The 23,769-nt window shown below is 40.3% G+C and overlaps 1 protein-coding gene and 1 long non-coding RNA gene across 2 annotated transcripts; one reads left to right on the top strand and one right to left on the bottom strand.

Annotated features, from left to right (window-relative positions):
• Nucleotides 1-952: 952 nt before the first annotated feature.
• LOC113645670 lies at nt 953-4,516 on the bottom strand. Its single transcript, XR_007138564.1, has 2 exons — nt 3,944-4,516; nt 953-3,086 (listed from the first exon to the last, which is right to left on the bottom strand). It is a non-coding gene; the product is annotated as an uncharacterized LOC113645670 (long non-coding RNA).
• Nucleotides 4,517-4,606: 90 nt separating this feature from the next.
• Nucleotides 4,607-22,981, top strand: cand1 (cullin-associated and neddylation-dissociated 1). Its single transcript, XM_027151393.2, has 15 exons — nt 4,607-4,910; nt 10,511-10,654; nt 11,558-11,712; nt 11,795-11,918; nt 13,638-13,894; nt 15,300-15,405; nt 16,701-16,846; nt 17,465-17,757; nt 17,889-18,030; nt 18,728-20,221; nt 20,519-20,614; nt 20,717-20,886; nt 20,978-21,142; nt 21,626-21,733; nt 21,827-22,981. Exons 1-15 carry the CDS (start codon nt 4,843-4,845, stop codon nt 22,049-22,051), a joined length of 3,693 nt encoding a protein of 1,230 aa, XP_027007194.2. The 5' UTR covers nt 4,607-4,842; the 3' UTR covers nt 22,052-22,981.
• Nucleotides 22,982-23,769: the final 788 nt, after the last annotated feature.

Here is a 23,769-nt window from a genome sequence, read left to right as displayed (position 1 = left end):
TATAAACAAATATATACAAAAATAGACCTTTTTTCTAATCGCATTTTTGCTTTACTGGAAGCTTATAATAAGAAACAGTAGATCAATCTGATGATATTTCAGATGTTTACTTACTTGAAATAAACACAGGATGCTGCTGACACCAACATTTAATCATAAGTAAACATAAATTACATTAGACACTCAACTTTAACTAAATTTCAGTTATAATTTCTGTTTCCTTTGTTGCTGCATTTAATCCTTTGGGACTTTTCAGAGGTCTCTTACTGTATTTTTTCCTCTTTTTTATACTACAAACTCAATAGCATATGGGTTTTTTTTTGCAAGACTAGAAAAATTATTTAACACTAGTAAACATAATGGTACAACAGAAAGGTAAAAGCCTGTTTTTTTGTGTATCTGTATTATTATTTTATTTCTCGACTATATGTGTGACTGATGCGAATCAAATTTAGAGTAATGTTTTAGTGTACAAGATTTGCCAAATTGTTGTATTTCTCAAAATCAGCTGATTTCTTAAAGAGGTGATCAGCCATACACAACTTGTTTTTAAGAATATCACATGAACCAGAACAAATTGTAATAAATAAACAAGGAATATCTTAGCTATATTATCTCATCCCATGTATTAGAGAAATAATAATAAAAAAAGACTTCAGGATGTACTGTTATAGGAGAATAATCAATGTCATGTGGTAGGTTGTTAATTATTTTACATTAACAACATGTCCTGAAGTCTTTTCCCTCTTATATGCCAGCAATTTGTCAATAGTTGACAAGTTTGACTGAGATACCAAAAAAATGCAAATCCAATGTCTTCAGTTCTTTGGTGGAAAATTTCCCCACCATTACAAAGCACTGATATAAGCATTGAATCCTTTCAAAAATGTTAAATATACTTAGAGAAAACTTCACCAATCGATGATTAGATGACTTTGACCAATAACACCACTTTGTATTGGATTTGTTTTATTATATGGATCAGTTGCCATACAAGTCCCTGTGAATAAGCTGTTACTATAACAACATGAATATCTTATAACAAGAACGTAAAACCCTGTGAATTGTATCATATCCATCAGAGCTGATGTCAAAACAACCATCTGACCAATCGGATTTGAGAATTTAACAGCTCTGTGGTATAAAAAAAGCAATGATGTTGACTGAAATGTTTTGTGACATGACTATTGTCCACATCAGGTTTTCCTTCCATTCTTTATGATATGAGCTGTTTGTTAAACTAGAATGACTGGGTAATGAATTGAATTATATTGTGTTCCTCCCTCCAAGTGAATCAGCAGTCTCATTTTAGATAGTGAAGATGAATGAGGAGGAATTGAAATGCTTGTATGCATATGAATGTGCATTAAGGGACAGAGCTCTCTTGGAGTTGTGCTTTAAGCCTCTCTGGGTTGAGTAAATAATGTAATTGCATCGGACATATTTAAGGTCTATTCATATTAATGGCTTTGCTCTGTATGTAATAACTCCTAGTGGGTGGGAGAGGGCATTTATTATATATTAAGTGCTAAGAGCTGAGGTCAGGGCTCACTGAAGTGAATACAGTTACTTAGGCTTTATAGTCCAGAAGTTTAGCAAAATGAGAAGGGGTTGTCGCTTTGAATTTCATACAGAGAGAGGAGACAGAGAGAGAGTGAGAGAGAGAGAGAGAGAGAGAGAGAGAGAGAGAGAGAGAGAGAGAGAGAGAGAGAGGAAGAGACACACAGAGAGAGTGTGAGTGTTAGCATGGGATAATTGATTAATGCCTCAGGGGACCTTTGTAAACAGAAAGTGCATCATTAAACCCCATTTGTGCCCATTCGTCTTCATTGTCATTCACCGCTGCTGGGTCACTGTCTGCCTGTGTAATTAAGAGATCATTTAGCCTCAATTTGAATCGAACTAACATAGCATTAGAGTTTGCTAATTTTGCTTAACCTCTCTCCTTTTTTCGACATAACACTTATAGATCAAACACTACTCTAAACTACTCATTTACATTTTCCCAAGTAATATAACTTCAGTATATCCTATATACAAGATCATATATACACCAGAGAAGGAATGAGGTCAGGTCTAAATGTTTCGACTGTCTCAGTTTGCTTAAAACAGAGAGTGCCGCTGTGCCTACATAAGGAAACAGACTGCTATGTGAACACTATGATTGGCACGATTGTGCATGATTGGCACTTCACATTCACACATCACTGATGCTGCCAGCCAATGGAATTAGGACACTGGGTGCATGCTATCTAAAAAAAGACTATAGCATGAAGATTTATTTTAGTACCGAAATGGAAGTATGCTTATTCCTTCGCACGTAAACATTCCCATATACAAATGCTTAATGATCTTACATGAAAAATCAGAACTAAAATATAATGTCTTCTGGTGCACTGCTCAAAAAGCTATAAAATAGTTTCGTAGTCAATTAATTAATTGCATAATGTTATCTAGTAAATGTCTCCTGGAAAAAAACAGTTATGTTCTTAACCACAACATTAAACTCATTTCTCCATTTCCATTTATGCTTTTGTCACCTGCTGTCCATCGAAGAGACATTTGGTACACAGCTGTTGTGGGTATTCTTTGAAATCATAAAGGATTTTTATGGCAAATTGGATATGAATTGGCCCTTGATTACTGCCAGTGTAATCAAACAGCTTTTGGAAATAAACTTGGCAGCCGTTGCCTTGAATACTTAAAATGGCAGCTTGATCATGCTTTGTAATTTGCATTACATTGCACTTTATCACTATAATAGGATATTTGTATATTCCAGATTGTTCAAAAATGTCCTTATCATAGAATAGCCATTTGCAGTTGTGTGTGTGTGTGTGTGTATTAGATTTGGAAACACAAACATAGCTTCTCAGTGTGTGTGTGTGTGTGTGTGTGTGTGTGTGTGTGTGTGTGTGTGTGTGTGTGTGTGTAAATTGGGATTGACTGCCACATCCATGGCCAGATACGCTCTGGATCCACCACACCACACAAGGACAAATACATATAATGTCATCATCAACTCTTATGGTGAGTGCCAGATTCCTGTTGCAAGGGTCCAAGTCCAGCATAGTCTGGTGATTTATCTGGACACAACAATGAAGATAATCATCAGCAATGATTCTCAGTGGAGCAGCTATTGTAAAAACAACAATGTGTCACTTAATTATTTATTGTAAACATTATTGTTGACTTCTGGGATATCTGTACTTATCTAATCAATAGTTTGATTGTTGAGACAATCAAGAGTTTATTACAGAAGCCTCCGCCTGACCCTTTAAACCACCTCTCTAGCCAAACAAAGTCCCAGAAAGATCTCTATTTATTGGTGATCACAGAACATCCCTTCCCATCGCACTCACATAGAGAATATATACGAATGCTGTTCATAGACTTCAGTTCAGCATTCAACACAATAGTCCCTCAGCACCTGATCGAGAAACTGAGCCTGCTGGGCCTGAGAACCTCCCTCTGCAACTGGATCCTGGTCTTCCTGAGTGAGAAACCTCAATCAGTCCAGATGAGGAACAGCATATCCAGCACCACCACTCTAAGTGCTGAAGCCCCTCAGGGCTGCATGCTCAGCCCACTGCTGTTCACTTTGCTGGCATGACTGTGTAGAAATACAAAATGGTGTAGAGCCAACAACCTGTCTCTGAATGTTGATAAAACTCAAGAGATGGTTGTTAACTTCAGAACAACACAGAGCGACCACTCTCAGATCCTCCGTAGATATTCAAGAGCACCAAATTCCTTAGTGTTTATCTGGTGGGGAACTTTACCTGGTCACTCAACACCAGTTCCATCACCAACAAAGCACAGCAGCATCTCTACTTTGTTGTTCTATGTAGCACCGTGCTCCTGGGGAAATATTGTCTATGTACTACCTCAGCTATATATGGTTGAAATGACAATAAAAGCTTCTTGACGTGACTTGACCTACCTTCACTACATTCTGTCGGAGAACTAATGAGAGCATCATGAAGATTGCCGTATCACAGTGTGGATATAGAACAGCATTGTTCTCCCCATTTGGAAAATCCCACAAGACCAGTTTCAGAGATCCTCTGAGCCAGTCGTCTAGACATCACAATTTGGCCCTTGTCCAAGTCACTCAGATCCTTATGCTTGCCCATTTTACCTGCTTCCAATACAAATTTAATAACTGTCTGTTTAGTGTGTGTGTGTGTGTGTGTGTGTGTGTGTGTGCGCGCGCGCGAGTGTATGTGTGAGCGTGTCAGTGTGTATTGTCCGTTTTTTATATACTGTCTCACCAATAAACACCTTTAGATAAGTTTTTTAATAACTAGAAAAGCCTAAAAACTGTATGTTACTATGAATGTTATTTATTATGTTTTTTATTTGTTTAAACAAACCGTTAAAAAACCCTTTCTGTCACGCCTTATTTCCTTTTTTTCTTCTACTTTAAGTCGTTTTTGTAAATCGATATGTACAGTAGGTCGCAAAAACAAACAGCTTAGTGAGTTTCCATTTCCTGGTTTTGTCTCCAGATCATCGATACGACAATTCAGCTGCCACTCGAACCGAATTCCCACCCACAGAATTTTCCTCTCAACTTTGACCCGTGTAACGGCGCTGGTGTGGATCCGCAGCTCCTCCTTCTCCTGCACAGCGAAGTCGGACCTTCATTCAAACACCCAAACTGAAAAGGGATGAAAGTCTACTTCAGTCTGTACAGCTTAGACGAATAAAAACGAGGAAACCGTGGAGAACCGGGCTTTACTTTGCAGCCGCAAACGCAAGACAGAGGAACAGGAGGAAACATCCTTCACACTTACAAGTGGTTGCTAGCAAAGCCGTAATTCACACAGCACTGCAAACATGGCGAGTGCTTCATATCACATCTCTAATCTGCTGGAGAAGATGACTTCAAGCGACAAGGATTTCAGGTAACTAATGGAGAAACTTGCTAGAGAAATGGCTCACGGTTGCAACTGCAGACTCGTTGAGCTTAAAGCTTTTAAAAAATAGTGAGATGAGCTGAGTGTGTTTAGCATTAGCTTTAGCATTAGCTGGCTAACTAGGCCGCGGATCAGCCGCTGTTTTGTTAAGTTGGTTAGCAGGCGTTAGCTTAGCATGCTAGCTTTGCTGTCAGACTTTGACTCGCATGTCTGTTTGTTTACGTTTACGTTAAGTCACTTCTTAATTGTGTTTTGTCCTTCTTATCTCTCAGCATTAATATCGCTTTTTTTGGACGCGACCTGTACTAACTAATATACACCAGGTATAAGATGCTAAGTTAGCTAGCCAGCTAAATCGCAGTGTTTTTATTATGTTTTATTAATGCGCTAACAACTAACTCTTCTGGTCAGGAATAGGATTTTCTTTACAGACTATCAGCAAGGGTGTACGTTTAGGAATAAAGTGCATTGTATTGTATAATATTGCATTGTATTTTATAATGTTGCTGTTAAATCTTATTAACAGCTGACTCCTTGGTGTAGCTTAGCACCGTTAGCTTAGCACCGTTAGGTTAGCACTGTTAGCTTAGCCAGCTACTTTTCTGACTCACCACTTACACGGTTCTTTATTTTATTTACGTTTTCTGCACAGTGTCGTCTAGTATATACAGTACCAGAGTTTGGGAACTAACCCCTAATCCTAACCCAGTTACAAGTAGGTTTTTGTTGTAAATATTAAAAGGTTTGTTAAAGTTAATGCTGCACGACTCTTTCACTGACTCAGGGCTGTTAGAGTTTGAATCCTTATATCATAAATATCACGGTGTCATGATATACTATTAGTATTAGTCGACCATTAAAAAATACAGTTCAGTGGCGGTAAATGTATTATGAAATCTTTGTATACGTTATATGATTATATGTACATGTTCTATCATGACCGTGTACATGATGAACATGTAAATATAATCATGAAGTGAACTTCATGAACACATAATGTGTTAAGTTTAGAGCAGAAAATCTGGAGTGTCCTATACTCAGAGAGTCCTGACATTAACCCCAGTGAACACCATTAGTTAGGATGTACTGGAGCGCTGACTGCACCCCAGACCACACCTGATGTCAGGGTGGAACGCCTTCTCAAAAGAGTATCGTTTTTTTATAACACTGTAAGGGGATTGAATCCGGAATGAGAGATTCTGCAAGCAAATATGGTTGTGAAGGTCAGGTGTTCACATACGTCTGGCTGTATAGGTACTAAAATGTGGTAGCTTAGTGGTTAAGGCATTGGATCATCGATCGGAAGGTTGTGAGACCCAGGTCCACCAAGCTGCCATTGCTGAGCCCCTTAGCCAAGGACCTTAATTCACTCTTGATTAGGAAGTAAATACATTTTGCTTGTATTTTATGTAAATGCACATGACTGTGCTTCTTTCTTTTTTGAGAATGACAATATAAACAATTTTCTAATAAAAAAAAAACTCTTATCTTTTCATTGCACAATTTTCTGAACCATGTTGGTGTTGCAGAAAATCGTACATTGCATAAATTCTTTGGTCAGAAATAGAGATCAGTGGTCATTAAGTGCATCTGGCATTTTAAAATGTTTGTTTAAAATCTCAGTGTAATGGATGTTAGGACACTTCTAATAGAAGGATGTGAACATGGGACAGCTACAGTTTGTGAAACATAAAGGAAACGTATGAACGGACAGAAAAATATCTATTACCTCAAGCTCATTTTAAAAAATGATCATGCCATGTTGTCCTCTTTACCTACAAATAACTAAAAATTCATCTTCATCTTTTAAAGACATTTTCCCTATGCATTGCATTACCTCTCTTATACCGAGGGCTATTTACTGTTTGTGCGACACTATTTTCTGCACGGCATGGTAGAAACCACTGCTGAAATTGCACTGTGTAAAACAGTACTTATGTTGTAAGTATTTATCATTTTGTCATTATGTGATGAATAGGAGCGAGGCTTGCAGAGCCAAATAACAAACTTAGCAAGCAGGGAGGTGCCGGCATGCTCAGCCAAAAAAAATCTATAGCTGTTTTGTTTAGTTTTGTTCAGCAGTGCCAGTGTTGTTTTGTAGATGTTGTGTAAAATATTTCTCCATGTGCATGCCTGTTGAAGCCCTAAGAGCTCCTGAGGCATTACTTGTAGAGAATGTTTCTCGTGAAGAGTTCAGTCACATGTGCAGTAGTGTATATATTACAGGTGAAGGTGTTTTTATTCTGCATATACAAATAGCCAGCTAATTGATTGAACTGCCAGCTTCCAAATAATGTTTGTTATGCAGGAAGTCTGTAAGAGAATATGAAAAAGAAAAGGTTATATGTAGGGAGAATATTTGGATGCACAACGCACTGTCAGGTCTCTGGAGCAGGCGGTTGTTGCTCCACAGCGGGACGGAGCAGTGGTCGGATATGAACCTCACGGGTCAGACATTTTCAATAACGTTCAGTACAACTCTGTGAAAAGTGCACTACCACGGAGGCACATTCAGTACCTCAGGTTTCCGGATTAAGCTCCTCATATATCGAAACTATAATTTCAGCTGTTCGCCACACTTTTTATTTTACACCAGGCACCGCTTTTAAATTTTACACATCATTTATGCTTTTATTTCACCAGTGTGTGACACGATAAATCCACTTATCTGTACTGGCTGTTAGATTATTATAACCTCCATAAAATTTCTTTTAACTAAGATCGAGCTCTAACTATAGGGCTACAAGCCGAGCTATCGATCTGACTTTCAGTAAAGCTTTCTAGCTCTTCAATATTTCTGTCAGTCAGACCTGTGTAATGCCATTAAGAAGAGAGAGGTAATTGCAGTAGAAAATGATACTTCATTACAACACATTATCATTTCGATTCTAGTGGGTCACTGAAAATCCTTTTCCTAACTCTAACATATATCGTCGCTGATGGGCGGAATCCTCGTATCTCCAAAACCATTATTTTTCAACTAGCGGTTCTGAGAACTAGTTTTTTCTTTGAGCCCAGTGTTTTGAATACATTTACCTCAGACGTGTTGATTCGTTGCGACTCTTAATCTTGAGAATATGCCGCAAAGCTCTCCCGTGGAGTGAAGAAGAGGTGGACAGTTGAAGTGTCCAATGGAGTTAAGAGATTTGCGCTCAAGCTATTTTCAAGACTTTAGATTGGTTAATAACTTGTAAAAATAACAGACCCACATGGGGACTGACCAATAGCATCGATATGTGAAAAAATATGAAATTGACAAAATTTGGACATACAAGGTTTCCGCCCGACAGCGATGATTTTTTGATTTGTTAAATATTAGACAGAAAGCCCATCTGTAGTTTTGATATCATATGAACATGCTACGCTTATATTTCTGGTCACTGTGAATTTAGGTAACAGGAAAAGGTTCAGCACTGAATGGTTTAAGATGCTTCCATGTTGCTAAGAGTATCACGCTATCAGCCCTTGCGGCTCTCAAAGGTTTGCAAAAATGCCTGTTAAATCTTCATCTGCTGTGTGCTCTGATTTCCTCTTTCATCATAATATTACCCCATTGGAAGGTTTGCTTGCTCGCCATTTTGTTTCTTTGTGCAGACGTTCATTTGCCCCGCAGTTGATTGGACCCCTATGCATTATTCATCCTGTCTTCAGCTCTCTAAAAATTGCTTCCCATCAAACCCCTGCCAAAGCAGCTGTTCACAGGCTGTATGTGTCTGTGTGATGGAGGCATGCGCCTCAGTTTGGATGCTGTAATTTTTTCCCCCTACTTCTCAAGCTCAGACTCAGCAGCTTTGATGTTCACGCCCAGGCAGGATAGATGCCTAAAAGCTAATCCACTCTGGTTTTATCCCAAAGTGGGTTATGATTAGTTTACCAAATGCTGACATACAAGATGAGAGGCGAATGTGTTTAAATTAGCTCTTGAGTATTACCTGTGAGGATGTGGCATCTGGATGTCCTTCTGCTAAGTTTATAATGCCAGTCTTCAGTGTCAGAGACTGGCTGTTTTACTGGCTGTTTTACTCCAGCCGGCAGCTATCAATAAAATATTTCCTCTGATGTGAAACTCTGGTCTCAGTGGCACTACAGGGTCTATAACCATTGCAAGGGGGGAAAAAACAAAACAAAATGATGTGCACCACCTTTATCTAACCAATCTGGACTATAATGCATCTTTACTTGCCTGACGGTCTCAATGCTTGTCAGTTCAGAACACTGAAGAACTTCTTTTAGCATTCAGGTGTTCTACCATGTTTTCTACGTGTGGCTTTGGAGGGGACACTAAACAGAGTGGACGTGTTTGTTTGGATTTTATCTTCTGTGAAATTCACTGGCAAGTGTTGGGGGGATGGTTGTATAGTGGGTTACAATGCTAATATATTTGAAATCATTTGAAACCCAGTGATGCCAGAGCTTTCTATAACCATGCTTTTCAAGTGGGAGGAATGGGATAGTCTCTCTCCTCTGTCAATAAGGACAACGCTAGCCAGCGCTCAATTACGTGGAAGAGGGCAGACAGAGCTTTACTTTCAGTTTGTTAGGCTGTCCTATGATGCAGCTTAAGCAGCTGTTTGTAAAGATATGAACGTTGCTTTATATGTCTTATGTTGAGCACGTGTTGGCTTTAACCCCTTCCTGGTTGGTAGCTGTTGTGTGATGGGAGAGCTTGGTTTATTTGTGGGAATTAGCATATTGAATTATCATCCAGCTGGCAGTTCAGTCAAATGTAAGACAAAACTAAATGCTTCCCATTAGAGCTGGGTGAAATGTCCTCTAAATCGAATCTATATCTATAAGAATCTATTAAACGTATAAAAAAAACACCAGACTATAGGATAGATTTTTTTTTGAGCAACTTCTAAAAAATACTTTTGGTTTAGAAGCTCATATCGTGGGTTGATTTATTTTGAGCACATGAATAAATCCAGGCTTTTCAACTGTGTACTGTATATGGGCAGAATGTCTTTAGCGATGTAACGCGCCACAGCATCAGTAATATCTTTCCATCGAGACCCCTGCTTATCATATGGGATGCAATGAGAAATGTGTCCGCTATGTTTGCCTGCTTTTTATCCGGTGTTTTTTTTTATTTTTTTTATAAAGCTCGCAGCGCCACACACACTGTAGTCTGAAACTTCAGACAAATTTCACAGCGTGCTTTGGCTTTTTCACCGTCTAAAGTGAACCTGAACCACTACAATACGACTAAAGAAACCGCATCTCTCTTGGAAACAAGCTCTTTGGTTTAGTCAGAGCACGCTGCCATGTTGTATTGCGTATTTCCCATGTGTGAATCCCGGGGTGGGGGTGGGTTGTTTTGGGGGGGAAATAGATTTTTGTTTTTAAGTAAAGTAAAAAGCGTTTTAGTCTAGAAAGAACATCATCGGTGATGTTACACGTCACTTCACTAGCATACAGATTGGAAATAAACAGCTTGAAATGGCTTTACTGCTCATGTCTCTATGTGAAAAGCACAACTCTTAATGAGCTTTACATTCGCAGGCAAAACACACTTGAATTTTGTACCTCAGTCGAATCTGTAGAGCTGTAGGTTCATAGCTTAATCGGCATGTCTTGTGTTCTTACAGATTCATGGCTACTAATGACTTGATGTCAGAGCTGCAGAAGGACTCGATCAAGCTGGATGACGACAGCGAGCGGAAAGTGGTCAAGATGATCCTTAAACTTCTGGAAGACAAAAACGGAGAAGTTCAGAACCTGGCAGTGAAATGGTACTAGCAGGAATGTGCTGGTAGAATTGTTTTTGTGTGTCTACATGAAAAAAGTCTTGCCCACACACCATCACAGTGGCTCTTTGATAGAGTTGTCACAGTTATGTGTTGCAGCTCATATTATTTGTAAGTATGTCTGCAACACCGAGCTGAAAGAATGCTGACTGTTGTTAGTTTTGTCCTCACCATGATTGCATGTTACCTCTTTTTTTAGACTGTCAGGGAAAATCGCAGCTCCATGAGACTACAGCTGTGTTAAATGTTGATTGACAGAGCGGAGTGGTTTAGTGCTAAGCATCAGAGTAAATTTGCCTTCATTTACATCCATTAACATAATCCTGAGAAAATTGCAGCGGATCAACCGTTTATTTTCCATTTCTTTTCATAAAAAAAACCAGTGGAAAAGAACATTACTCCATACAGAGTTGGGAAAAGTTTGTTTTTGATCTATCTGTACATTTAAATGGGGTGATTGTTGTTTAAATTAAATGCCTGTTTATCTACAGACACCAGATTAGCATATCAGAAAGTTTTTACCAGATGAAGACGATCTTTCAGTATCAGCAGTTAGTCGAATGCAGGTTTGATTGTAAGTCAGGATCTTGGTCATGGATGTGTTGGTGGTGGGATTCACATCTAGACTCAGAATTGCATTCTTTTTAAATATGTGCACCAAATATAAAGCTCTGTTTTGAAAAGTCGATAGCAAGGATATGATTTCTTTCTGCTTATCCAGCAGATAACAAGAACACAGCTACAGAGCTAAAGCTCAGACTGTGATCCACTTCTGTAGATAATTTATAGATAAAGTCCACCCCTAAAATGAAAAAAAAGAAAAGAAAAAAAAAACGAAATGAAATCTGTTTTGAGCTGTTGTTAGAATGCTGGCGATTTGTGTCGTAGTTTGGGACCGCTCGTGAGCAAAGTAAAGGAGTACCAGGTTGAGACGATCGTGGACACGTTGTGCACGAACATGCTGTCGGATAAAGAGCAGCTTCGAGACATTTCCAGCATTGGTCTGAAGACGGTGATCGGAGAGCTCCCACCAGCATCTAGCGGTAATTTTCCTCTACATTTCTCTCTTCTGAACACTTTGTTCTTAAGTACAGTCACATTTACAGTTCTGTTTTCCTCCCACAGGGTCTGCCCTCGCTGCCAGTGTTTGTAAAAAGATAACCGGCCGTCTCACAAGTGCCATTGCCAAGCAGGAGGATGTGTCAGTGCAGCTCGAAGCGCTGGACATCATGGCTGACATGCTGTGCAGGTACACTCAGACACTCTGATGTGAATGATGATCTGCCTCTCTCTTTGTCCTCTTTATTTCATTAGAATACAGATGTTATCCGTACACAGAAGTGCTTCCAGCAGATATTTTTGGTCTTCTAAAAATAAATGGATCAACAGAAGAATAAGAAAAGACTCCTTAGATCTAGGCTGGGATAAATTATTTAACCCAGTGGCAGAAAGTTAATCCATGGCTTTAACTACAGAGTAAAGTGACCATTTGCTTTGATCAGCACTACATGATGTCTCCCATGTTGTCAGAAAATGAAGTACAGCTTTAAGTTCATTTTGAAAAGGCCATTTGTAGTTTTTCAGTATTCCATGGAGAGCCACAGAGCTGCATGGGCTCATATGCCCCTTTTCCACCGAGGCCGTTTGAGTGCTGGTTCGGAGCCAGAGCCTAATTTAGAACCAGTTCTTTTTGTTTCGACCGCCAAAGCACCAGCTCTGAATCAGGAAAAGTGGTTCTTAAGTAGCACCAAAACATTGCTGGTCTAGACTTAAGAACCGCTTGTGTCCGGGGCTGTAGGCGGAGCTACTGTTAACGCATTTGATAATGTACCTTAAGTATACTAATGTTTAATACACTTTTACTTTACCGCAATATGATACATTATCAGCACACATGATAGTAGGTAGCTACATGCTAAGGCTAATTTTTTTTTCTGTGTTAATGATAAAATAACGTTTGGAAGCTAATGTAGGTTCACAAAGCCATGAGCATTAACAGTAAAGCAACATCCGCCATGGTTGTGTTTGCCTCTGCTGCGCTAACGTTGCTGCGCTGGGTAACGTGACCCGTATACAGTGACGTCAGACTCGGCTCTGTGATGGCTCTCTAGCCGGTGGAAAGGCAAACCGGTTCTTAGAAGGTTCGCCAGTGGGACCAACTTTGAACCAGCGCTAGCTCTGAACCAGCACCCGGTTCTTTTTGGTGGAAAAGGGCATTAGAGCTCCTGGTTTTGCTGCCATTCTAGCTGATTTATACAATTTTCAGATCTAATTTTTTTATACTGCCAGCAGTTGAGTAGGGCTCTGACTGGCCCACAATTTGTGATTTATGTTTATACGGCTGAATTCTGAACCATAAAACAGTTTAAATGGCAGCGTTGGGTTTAGATGCAAAAACAAAACCATGAATATTGATGCCAATATCTTATGTTGACGAACATTACGCTTAAGTTAGAAAACACATTTTTCAGGAAAGACTCAAAGGACTAGAGCTCTTGTCAATTTTCAGACCAGTGTTTTAAATGTTGTATTTGCAGATGATTTCATATCTTATAGTCATGTATATTTATTCTTAAAAAAAAAAAAGGTGAATTAGCAACACCTCTGGCACTCTACAGTTTGGCTTCCTCTCTGCTCAGAATCATATCAATGTGCTTGTTTTTATTCAAAATAAAAAGAAACAGTATTGGTGCTTTATGTAGATGAATTTAAGGAAGCCGATGTAGATTTAATTAGAGATAAGCAAAGCATCAGAATGTCAAAATGATGTTAGAATTTGTTTGGTTGAAGGGGAAGCTAAACCTCCAGAGGTATTGCTGTGAACATTCACATCCTGAGGCTTGCTAATAAGAGCACTGTGTTTGTCCAGGCACATACTCTCATATGTTGGCCTTTTTTTTTTTATAGTATAGTTTTAAAGCTAAGGCTATGCTTCACATAGCTAATGGGTTACGATATTATTGTTTAGACAAGGAGGCCTGTTGGTGAACTTCCACCCGTCCATCCTGAGCTGCCTGCTGCCCCAGTTGACCAGCCCTCGGCTGGCTGTGAGGAAGAGGACCATTATAGCTCTGGGTCATCTGGTCATGAGCTGTGGGAACCTTGTCTTCGTAGACCTCATCGAGCACTTACTGTCCGAGCTATCGCGCAACGACTCCATGTCCACCACTCGCACTTATATCCAATGCATCGCCGCCATCAGTCGACAAGCCGGCCACAGAATCGGTGAGAAAACGCGGTTTATCCATGTGGAAGCTTTCTAGTTTTTCCTTTTAAAGTCGTTATTTCGTGTGCTTTACACATAAACCAGATCAAACTGTAATAGTGCTTATCTGGAATACACCACATTTACAATCACAATGGTAACATTTTGTCCCGGGGCACATTTTTAGTTCTGCTTGCTTTGAGTTCCTGAATGACTTACTAGACCTGTTTACGTGCAGCCTAATAATCTGTTAATAATCCCTTTTGATATTATAAACAACATGTAACAAACCCTCACATGTACACCTACACTGGAATAAGGGAAGCCCTCTGAAGTCATGTTTGAATGCCGAGGTACATGTGAATGTGAATTCGGCATGGATTTTTTTTTTGTATCTATTAATGTAATATATTGTAGTCAGATTTTTTTTTTACATTTACAGTGCTTCATGGTTACTGAGGGATTTTGTTCCAGTCTGAACTTTGCTTTACTCACCTGCGTAATTTTTTTTTTTTTTTTTTTTTTCCCCCCTTTTCTTTTACACAATTCATTGTATGTTTGTAGAATAACGGGAATAGCCACTTTTATAGATTGTTTTTTTTTTTCAGATCCAGGATCTCTGCTAATCCTCTTGCAGAATTTTTCAACGAACATAATCTATTAAGATTATAAAGTAAAATAAAAAAATTTGTCCTTAGATTCTAGTTGACGTTTATAGATCTGCTTGTTTGTTGAATTTTATTAAGCCCGTTCAGTACAATCTGACTGACAATGTCAATAATAAATAGAATAATTTGGGCACCGGGTCGGGATTCCCACTACTGTAATAAAATGAAAACGTTGAGCACGTGGCTGTGCTTCAGGGATCTCTGAGAGTCCCCAAGCTGCACCTGGAGTACCGATCAGAAAATACAGAGTGCGCTCTGGAAGCAGGCTGAACAAGTTCCTCGTACGTTAGTATTTGATGGGCACCGGATCCACAGTCACACCGTTATTACCTGTCACCTCGTCACTGTGCGCTGTCCCACGTCGGCACCGCTGAGACGCACCCAGACCGGCACGGGTGAAATGAAGTGAAAAGTCATTTAGGTTAGCTGTGCTAGCGAGCATGTTCAGCCGTCGGCCAATTACCAGCTCTTTTTGATGAGACAAAGACAGCAGCCATTAAGATGTGCAAGATTACATAGTCAAGTGCATTCAAAGCAATTTTGTAGCTCTCTCTCTCTCTCTCCTGCTACTAGTTTTTAATTAAGTTTCGTATGTGACATCTTTTATTCATCGCGGCTAAACAGAGAAGCCTTTATCAGGAAATATAGATTTTTCACAACATTTTAAATTCAGTCCTTCAGCTGTTGCTTTAAAGATTAGCCGACATGTACGTAACAGACGGACGAACGTTAACCGTGCTGTTCTTATCCTCTACAGGCGAGTACCTGGAAAAGATCATTCCATTAGTGGTGAAGTTCTGTAACATTGATGATGACGAGCTGAGGGAATACTGCATACAAGCATTTGAGTCCTTCGTCAGGAGGTTTGTATTTGCAGAACTGGTTCGTATTTACACCAACAGACAAATAAATTCATTAGCAAGTTCATCAAGGAAGTAAAAACCTCGTACAGTGTCAAGATTTGTACATGTGAGTTCATAGAGATCAACTCCTACCAAAAGATAGCTATTTAAATGCTGAGGAATAATAATAATGCTTGAGGCCATCCTTAAAAATATTCTTGTTTGCCGTAACCTGACCGACCCTGTCAATTTAGGACAGACTCAATTTTTTTTTCCTTTTTTTTCTTTCTTCCGACCGACTTGCCGGTTGTAAATTTGCGTTAAGACAGACTTTTTTTTTTTACTCTTCGAACAACTAATACAAAAGCAATAAAATAATATTAATATATTAACGGGTTCGGACACCATTATATATCTAAAAATGCATTAAAACAGCTTGACACCGCTTTAACTTGGCACGAAGTTCTGGAAAACTGTGTCCAGCATCAAAAGAAGGTTTGCGATGATGCGCCCGAAGGTACGGGTTGAAGACCCAGTCAGTGACGTCACGATATGCTAATTTGTTTAAAGTCATACCTACGTAATCACCATCACCAAAATTGTAACATTGAAACCTGGAAAAAAAAAAAAGATATAGACCTACCTACCGACCCTTTTTTTTTTTTTTTTTTTTTTTTTTTTTTACTGTTACTGCAGCAAACCAAAATATTTTTAAGGATGGCCTGAGTTGGTACTCAGTATCCTGGTGAATGGAAGATTCTTGTTTAGCCATAGTTCTCTTAATAGCGGGTGAGATCTTCACCTGACTGCTCCCCCCCCCAAGTCATCTGAATTGTAAGATAAAGTATTTGCTTTGCTTTTTATATAAAACACCTTAGATGGGAAAATAGACACCATGTGGCAGTCTGATGCTGTGGATTCCGCCTCATAAATGTCAGCGAATACTTGTTCTTGCTTATTCATAGTCACCTCATCTCCTTATCTCCACATCACCTCATTATAGTGGCTTCCAGTAGGGGAAATGAATTTCAGCCAGCCACCCTTTTTCTCTTTACAGCATTTCACTTTTACTACTCTCAAGGAGTGTGCTTTCTGTGGGTTTTAAGCGCCCTCTGTATTGCTTCAGCTGGAGAACTGACAGATATGTAGAGAGGATTATCTGCTTGTGTTTTTCCAAGATAAGCTTGTAGACTGGGAGCTGAACAGAAGAGAACACAGCCTACTGTATCCCCACTGGGCATGTGCAATAATTTTGAATAGTTTTCAGAACTGTGTCTAATCCAGTAACACACACTCTGCTTCTGTGCGTACTGTAGGTGTCCAAAGGAAGTTTACCCCCATGTCCCAACAGTCATCAACATCTGCCTCAAGTACTTAACCTATGACCCCAACTATAACTATGATGATGAGGATGAAGATGAGAATGCCATGGATGCAGACGGTGTTGATGAAGACTACCAAGGTATTTAAGACCAGATGTAGGATGAAGACTGCCCAGGTCTCTATCCAGCCTTTGCAGGGTGGATTACGGTCCAAATCCTTTGTTTTCCTCTAAAACCAGTTTGGTTCTGTTCTCCATATTGAGTCTGCTGGAACCTGTGACACTTCCTGAAAGCAGCAGATTGATCACTGGTCTCTCACATGAGTGCACTTATGGCACTCGTTTCATATTCAGGGTGTGGGTGGTGTGCCAGACTGTCTTCAGGCAATTATATCAGATATAACAGCTTGAGCGTGTGACCAGGACAAATACAGGTCCTTTGTTTTTTTTCTTCGTTTCCTCTTGTTTATTTCTTTGCATATGAAGTTCAGACTGTTTAGATCACTGTGAACTTAAAGGCATCTTTCACTCATGCAGCTGAACTGAGAGGCATTGGGACTTTGAGACGCAACATTTTTCTGCTCTTTCAACTGAGTCAAGGGGGTTAAAGGAAACTGCAGAAGCCGTTGAAGGCGATAAATAAAAGTCTTTTGGAAAGTTGGAGACTTTGCTCAAAGAATTAATTGTAACAGTAGCTCTACATTTGTGGCTTGTTGTTTATCTACATATAATTAACTCTGCTGCTTAAAACCATTGCAGGAAGTGATGATGAATACAGTGATGATGATGACATGAGTTGGAAGGTGCGGCGGGCTGCAGCTAAATGCCTGGATGCTGTGGTGAGCACTCGGCATGAGATGCTGCCTGAGTTCTACCGCACGGTCTCCCCAGCACTTATTGCCCGCTTTAAGGAGCGGGAGGAAAACGTAAAGGCTGACGTGTTTCACGCCTACCTGTCCCTGCTCAAACAGACACGGCCTGCCCAGAGCTGGCTGTGTGACCCGGATGCTATGGAGCAAGGCGAGACTCCACTCACGATGCTACAGAGCCAGGTGGAACACACTCAGTCTATTGTGTGTGGTGTGTGTGTGTGTATACTGTATGTACAGAGGATAATATTCATGTTTCATAAGCATCACTTAAATATTTTGAAGTTATAAACAAAAGTTGCTTGTTTCTGTAGGTGCCCATGATCGTGAAAGCCCTGCATAAACAAATGAAGGAGAAGAGTGTGAAGACCAGGCAGTGCTGCTTCAACATGCTGACCGAGCTGGTAAATGTGCTCCCTGGGGCTCTGACTCAGCACATCCCAGTGCTCATCCCAGGTATGTGCCTCTGGCTTTCCCTGGATTTTACATTGGCCTGAATGTTTTCTACACACACTTGTTCAGTTCATATTAGGACCTGGTAGGATGATGACTTAATAAGTATTGTGAAAAATGACGTAATACATATTCTAAATTACACACAGATTTAAAGAAGCAGAATTTTTCACCTCTCCAAAAATTCTCTCATTTGTTTGTTTCGCTGACTTTTATAAAAAAGAATGTGAGAATCACTGGTGTTTTAAAGAGTTTATTATGGTTAATGGTAAACTTCTGCTTTCTGTATAATGCCCGCATTCTATTTTAAAGGCTCCCTGTGTGCTCTTTTTTTGTTTTTTGTTTTTAAATTATTATTATTATTATTATTATTTTATTTTTTTTTGTTATTCATTCTATCAGAATCAGGTTTATTGGCCGAGTGCATTGACACACACAAGGAATTTGGTTCCAGCTGTTTGTGACTCTCAAAAATAACATATTATACTATATACTATACAGACTATATTATGCGTAGACTATACAAAAAGACATGAATGACATTATACTATACAAGACAATGCAGATTTGATATAATACAGTATGAGTATTAAATATGAATACAGAATATATGACTGATCAGTTATGTACATAGTGTGAGAAGTGCATGGTAGTGCAAATAACAATATTGTGCAATATTCACACTTTTTTATTTCTTTAGGAATCATATTCTCTCTAAATGACAAATCAAGTTCCTCCAATCTGAAGATTGATGCCCTGTCCTGTTTATATGTGATCCTGTGCAATCACCAGCCTCAAGTCTTCCACCCCCACGTTCAGGCCTTGGTGCCCCCTGTAGTGGCCTGTGTGGGCGATCCCTTCTACAAGATCACCTCAGAAGCCCTGTTGGTCACCCAACAGCTGGTGCGGGTAATCCGGCCCCTTGACCAAACAGATGCCTTTGATGCCTCGCCCTACATTAGTGACCTCTTTGCCTGCACCATCAAGCGTCTCAAGGCAGCTGACATTGATCAAGAGGTTAAAGAGCGTGCCATCTCTTGCATGGGCCAGATCATCTGCAACCTTGGTGACAGTCTGGGTGCAGATCTCCCAGGCACGCTCTCTATCTTTCTGGAGCGGCTGAGGAACGAGATCACCAGATTGACTACGGTGAAAGCTCTGACACTGATTGCTGGCTCACCTCTCAAGATCGACTTGCGTCCCATCCTAGCCGATGCAGTTCCGATCCTAGCCTCGTTTCTGCGCAAGAATCAAAGGGCGCTGAAGTTGAGCACTTTGGCTGCACTGGACATACTGGTTAAGAACTACAGTGACAGTGTGACACCAGCCATGATTGATGCTGTGCTAGATGAGCTGCCACCGCTCATCAGTGAGAGTGACATGCACGTCTCACAGATGGCCATCAGCTTCCTGACCACACTGGCCCGTGTGCACCCAGACTCTCTTGCCAAGATCAGTGGCTCCATCCTTTCTGAGCTCATTGCGCTGGTGCGCTCACCCCTACTTCAGGGTGGTGCTCTTGGTGCTATGCTAGAATTTTTCCAAGCACTAGTGGGCACTGGTACAGCCAGCCTTGGCTACATGGACCTGCTACGCATGCTTACCAGCCCTGTGTATGCACAGAGTGCCTCACTCACCCACAAGCAGTCCTACTACTCCATCGCCAAGTGCGTGGCGGCCCTCACCCGTGCCTGCCCTAAAGAGGGGCCAGCTGTAGTGGGTCAGTTCATCCAGGACGTCAAGAACTCACGTTCTACTGACTCTATCCGCCTGCTGGCCCTGCTCTCCCTGGGTGAGGTGGGTCACCATGTAGACCTGAGTGGCCAGCCTGAACTCAAAACCGTGATCTTGGAGGCCTTCTCTTCTGCCAGTGAAGAGGTCAAGTCAGCTGCCTCATACGCACTGGGCAGCATTAGCGTGGGAAACCTGCCTGAGTACCTGCCTTTTGTGCTGCAAGAGATTTCGGGCCAAGCCAAGCGTCAGTACCTGCTGCTGCACTCGCTCAAAGAGATCATCAGCTCTGCATCTGTAAGTGGCCTCAAGCCATACGTGGAGAGCGTGTGGACTCTGTTGCTCAAGCACTGTGAGTGTACAGAGGAAGGCACCCGCAACGTGGTGGCAGAATGCTTGGGCAAGCTCACTCTTATAGACCCTGAGACGCTACTGCCTAGACTAAAGGGCTATCTCTTATCAGGTAAGCATCATATGTGAGACTTGAGATTACTTTACTTTATTCTATCAGTGAATGTAGCTGAGGTAGTTAAACTGCACAAAGGGGTCCTGGTGCCATATCTTAGATTTCATTTTTTATAAAGTGAAAATCATGTGAGCAGGTTTATGATGACCGAGGGTATGAAAAGTGTGGAATGCATTAGTGTTGAATAGCATTGTCATGGTCGGGCTGCTGGAGGACGAAGATGAATCATACTCTAGTCTGATTATCTACTTTCATCGCAGTACCATTTACTGATGCTCGGTTTTTTCTTCCCAGGATCATCCTATGCCAGAAGCTCAGTAGTTACTGCTGTAAAGTTTACAATTTCAGACCACCCTCAGACAATTGATCCTCTACTGAAAAACTGCATAGGTAAGCTCTTTGCTTTCAGACTGCAAATATTGTCTGCTCCTTTTTTTAAAAATGTAATTGAAAATAAAAAATTTTTTTTCTCTTTCATAACAATGATCTTAGGTGATTTCCTAAAAACATTGGAAGACCCAGACCTTAATGTGCGAAGAGTGGCTCTTGTTACATTCAACTCTGCGGCCCACAATAAGCCCTCACTTATCCGAGACCTCTTGGACACTGTACTTCCTCACTTATACAACGAGACCAAAGTGCGCAAAGAGCTGATTAGAGAGGTGGGTGTAACTTATTTTCTTCTTATTTGTTATAATTGTTATTGTCTTAATTCATTCAGCGCTAATCCGGTTTGTCCTTGGTGTGCGTTAGGTTGAAATGGGTCCGTTCAAGCACACGGTGGATGACGGGCTGGACATCCGGAAGGCTGCTTTCGAGTGCATGTACACTCTTCTAGACAGCTGCCTCGATAGACTCGACATCTTTGAGTTTCTTAATCATGTCGAAGATGGACTCAAAGACCATTATGATATCAAGGTAGAGCATTATTCCTCATTAGTGCCCCAAGCTATGAATCTTTTATGACTTCAAAGCTTTTTGCCATACAGATCATTTGTCAAATACAGAAGATGAAAGAATACTAAAGCCATATCAAAGCCTCAGCAGTGTATTACATATTACAAATAAAGAGAATTTAGTCTACAGATGCAATTTAATGCAACCAAAAAAAAATGTAGTTTGCTGGGGAAAAAAAGGGCCACATAATGAACATCAGTTACTGCTTGGTGATTTAGATTAGGCTGCTAGTTTATTTATATTTGGAGTAATGAAACCGAGTTAAATGAATCAAACAGCATAATGGGAAAGGGATTACAACAGAGCAGTTATGATCTGGAGTGAAATGGCTGAGGCAGAATTCACACACCATGATTTCGGTCACACCCACTTCATGGTTTAGATACAGATGCCTTTGTGTTCTACACCTAATGTTGTACTTCAACCCCATCCACCCCCATTTAGATGCTGACCTTCCTGATGCTGGCCCGACTCTCCACTCTGTGTCCTAGTGCTGTGCTACAGAGGTTGGACAGACTGGTGGAGCCTCTCAGAGCCACATGTACTACAAAGGTTAATAAAAATGATTCTTCCACAAGCGGTCCATCCTTTATTATATAGTGTGTGCTTGTAGCAGTAATCTGTACTGCTTTCTTGCTCTTTTAGGTAAAGGCAAACTCTGTAAAGCAGGAGTTTGAAAAGCAGGATGAGCTGAAGCGGTCAGCCATGCGGGCGGTGGCCGCTCTGCTTACCATCCCCGAGGCGGAGAAAAGCCCCCTGATGAGCGAGTTTCAGTCACAGATCAGCTCCAACCCCGAGCTCGCTGCCATCTTCGACAGTATCCAGAGGGACTCCTCTTCGGCCAACATGGAGTCCATGGACACCAGTTAAACCGCATCTGGCGCACTCACCACCTTCGTTTGCAAACAAAAAGCTGCAACAATCCCGGGGGACCCTTTTATTGTTCCATGCATTGCATTGAATCAACAATTATAGGAAGGGGAAAAAAATCAAAAAGCTTAAACATGAAATGGCTTAAAATATGAAAAAGCTCATAATAAATAAAAAGGAAGACATTCTATTTCTTAAGCTTCTAAGCTTATCATGTTAATTTTTTTGTCCCATGTTTTTTTTTTTTTTTTTAACTTCCCCCCCCAAAATAGAGAAATTATTCATCATTCTTTGCTTTTCTCCATTTGGTTGTTGCTGAGTTGAGGGACGTGGACAGACATTCTAGAGACAGACTGTATGAGCTTACTTATGATTATGATGGGGAGATATATTCTTTTCATTCTTCACTGTAGACTCTTATCGGATTGACAGGGGTACACGTTAGCGTTTAAGTCAGTCCACCTGATCTACGGACCATCTTTCTTGTTTGTTACCTTTTTTTTCATACCAGACCAGTTTTAATGGGTGTTTTTGTACAATTTGAATGTCATCTTTTGTCTCTTCACTGTCTAAATTGCTGGCTGACAGGTTGTAGGTTCCCAGAGAGACCTGTTCGATACATTCTATTAAAGAACCCAAGACGTGGTTGGAAGACGCTGTTGGGCGAGTGAATACTGCTTTATTCACCCCTTTTTACCTGACCCTAAACATCAGTTTAACATTCCCACCATCTGCAGATCTACATGGTGTAAACAGCATGTATTAGACATCCAGTGACCTAAATACACTCTGTGTGTGTAAGATTTGCTGACTGTTTTTTTTGTTTGGCAGAAACATACAGAAGTGAAGTCTGAGTCAACATTGCTATGAGAAATAACTGCTCTGTATGGACATGAGTTTCACACACGTGAATAAAAATATTAGTGGAGAGTATTGTGTGATTATCTGCAGGGTCGTGTTACAGCATACATTCACTGCAGTCACGCGATCAGATATTCATCTCAGTTTTTCCAGGTTGGTTCAGTGACCTTGCTTTTAGCTTTACGTGTTGTTTTATATCCCAATATCGTCTCGATTTGTTTTTTTGTTGTTTTTTTTTTTTTTTAAGGAAATTACTCAATATATCAGTGTTACAGGTGCTGAAAGGCTTAATTCCCTGATTACCAGAATTATATAAATCACTCCGTCTAAGACGTATAGTAATTGTGTGCTCCATGTGCTGGCAGCAAGAAACATTCTTTAAGGCGTAATGTCACTAAAAGTCATTTTCTGTTCGCCTTTTTTTTGCTCATTGTAGAAGTCAGAGAAGTCATTGAATCGTATCTTTGCTGTGTGTTTACCTAAATGAAATCAGCTTTGGGACAGTGTGAAATTAATCGTTTGTCAGCAGCATGATGCATTTCTTGGCACATATAATATTTGCTTCTGCCTTTTTTTTTGATGGATTTAAGAACTGCATTCAGAGAGGAGGAATTTAACTGCAGCTGTGTGTGCCAATATTCAGGATATGTAGTGCCTGTAAAGCAAATTAGGAAAACAATCTTATTGGTTATGAAGCCCACACATTGATTACGGTGGTGATGTATACATGGTGCTTATAGAATCATGGGTATTGAAGGGCTTTATTTATTTATTTTTTTGTAAGGTTGTTGATTCAGCGGTTGTAATCACATTTTTGTCTTCCATCAAAATACAGTGATTTTTTTTATTTTTGCACT

Source organism: Tachysurus fulvidraco, chromosome 19 (assembly GCF_022655615.1).
Source record: "Tachysurus fulvidraco isolate hzauxx_2018 chromosome 19, HZAU_PFXX_2.0, whole genome shotgun sequence".
NCBI classification, from domain to species: domain Eukaryota; kingdom Metazoa; phylum Chordata; class Actinopteri; order Siluriformes; family Bagridae; genus Tachysurus; species Tachysurus fulvidraco.
Note: the sequence above shows the minus strand (reverse complement) of the source record. Positions and strands in the feature narration are given on the sequence as shown.

Bases quoted from the DNA above. Each gene is read 5' to 3' on its own strand.
- cand1 (XM_027151393.2), top strand. From the start codon at position 4,843: ATGGCGAGTGCTTCATATCACATCTCTAATCTGCTGGAGAAGATGACT. The intron at 15,406-16,700 runs GTTTGTATTTGC...TGCGTACTGTAG, and splicing joins TTTGAGTCCTTCGTCAGGAG to GTGTCCAAAGGAAGTTTACC. The intron at 16,847-17,464 runs GTATTTAAGACC...AAACCATTGCAG, and splicing joins TGTTGATGAAGACTACCAAG to GAAGTGATGATGAATACAGT.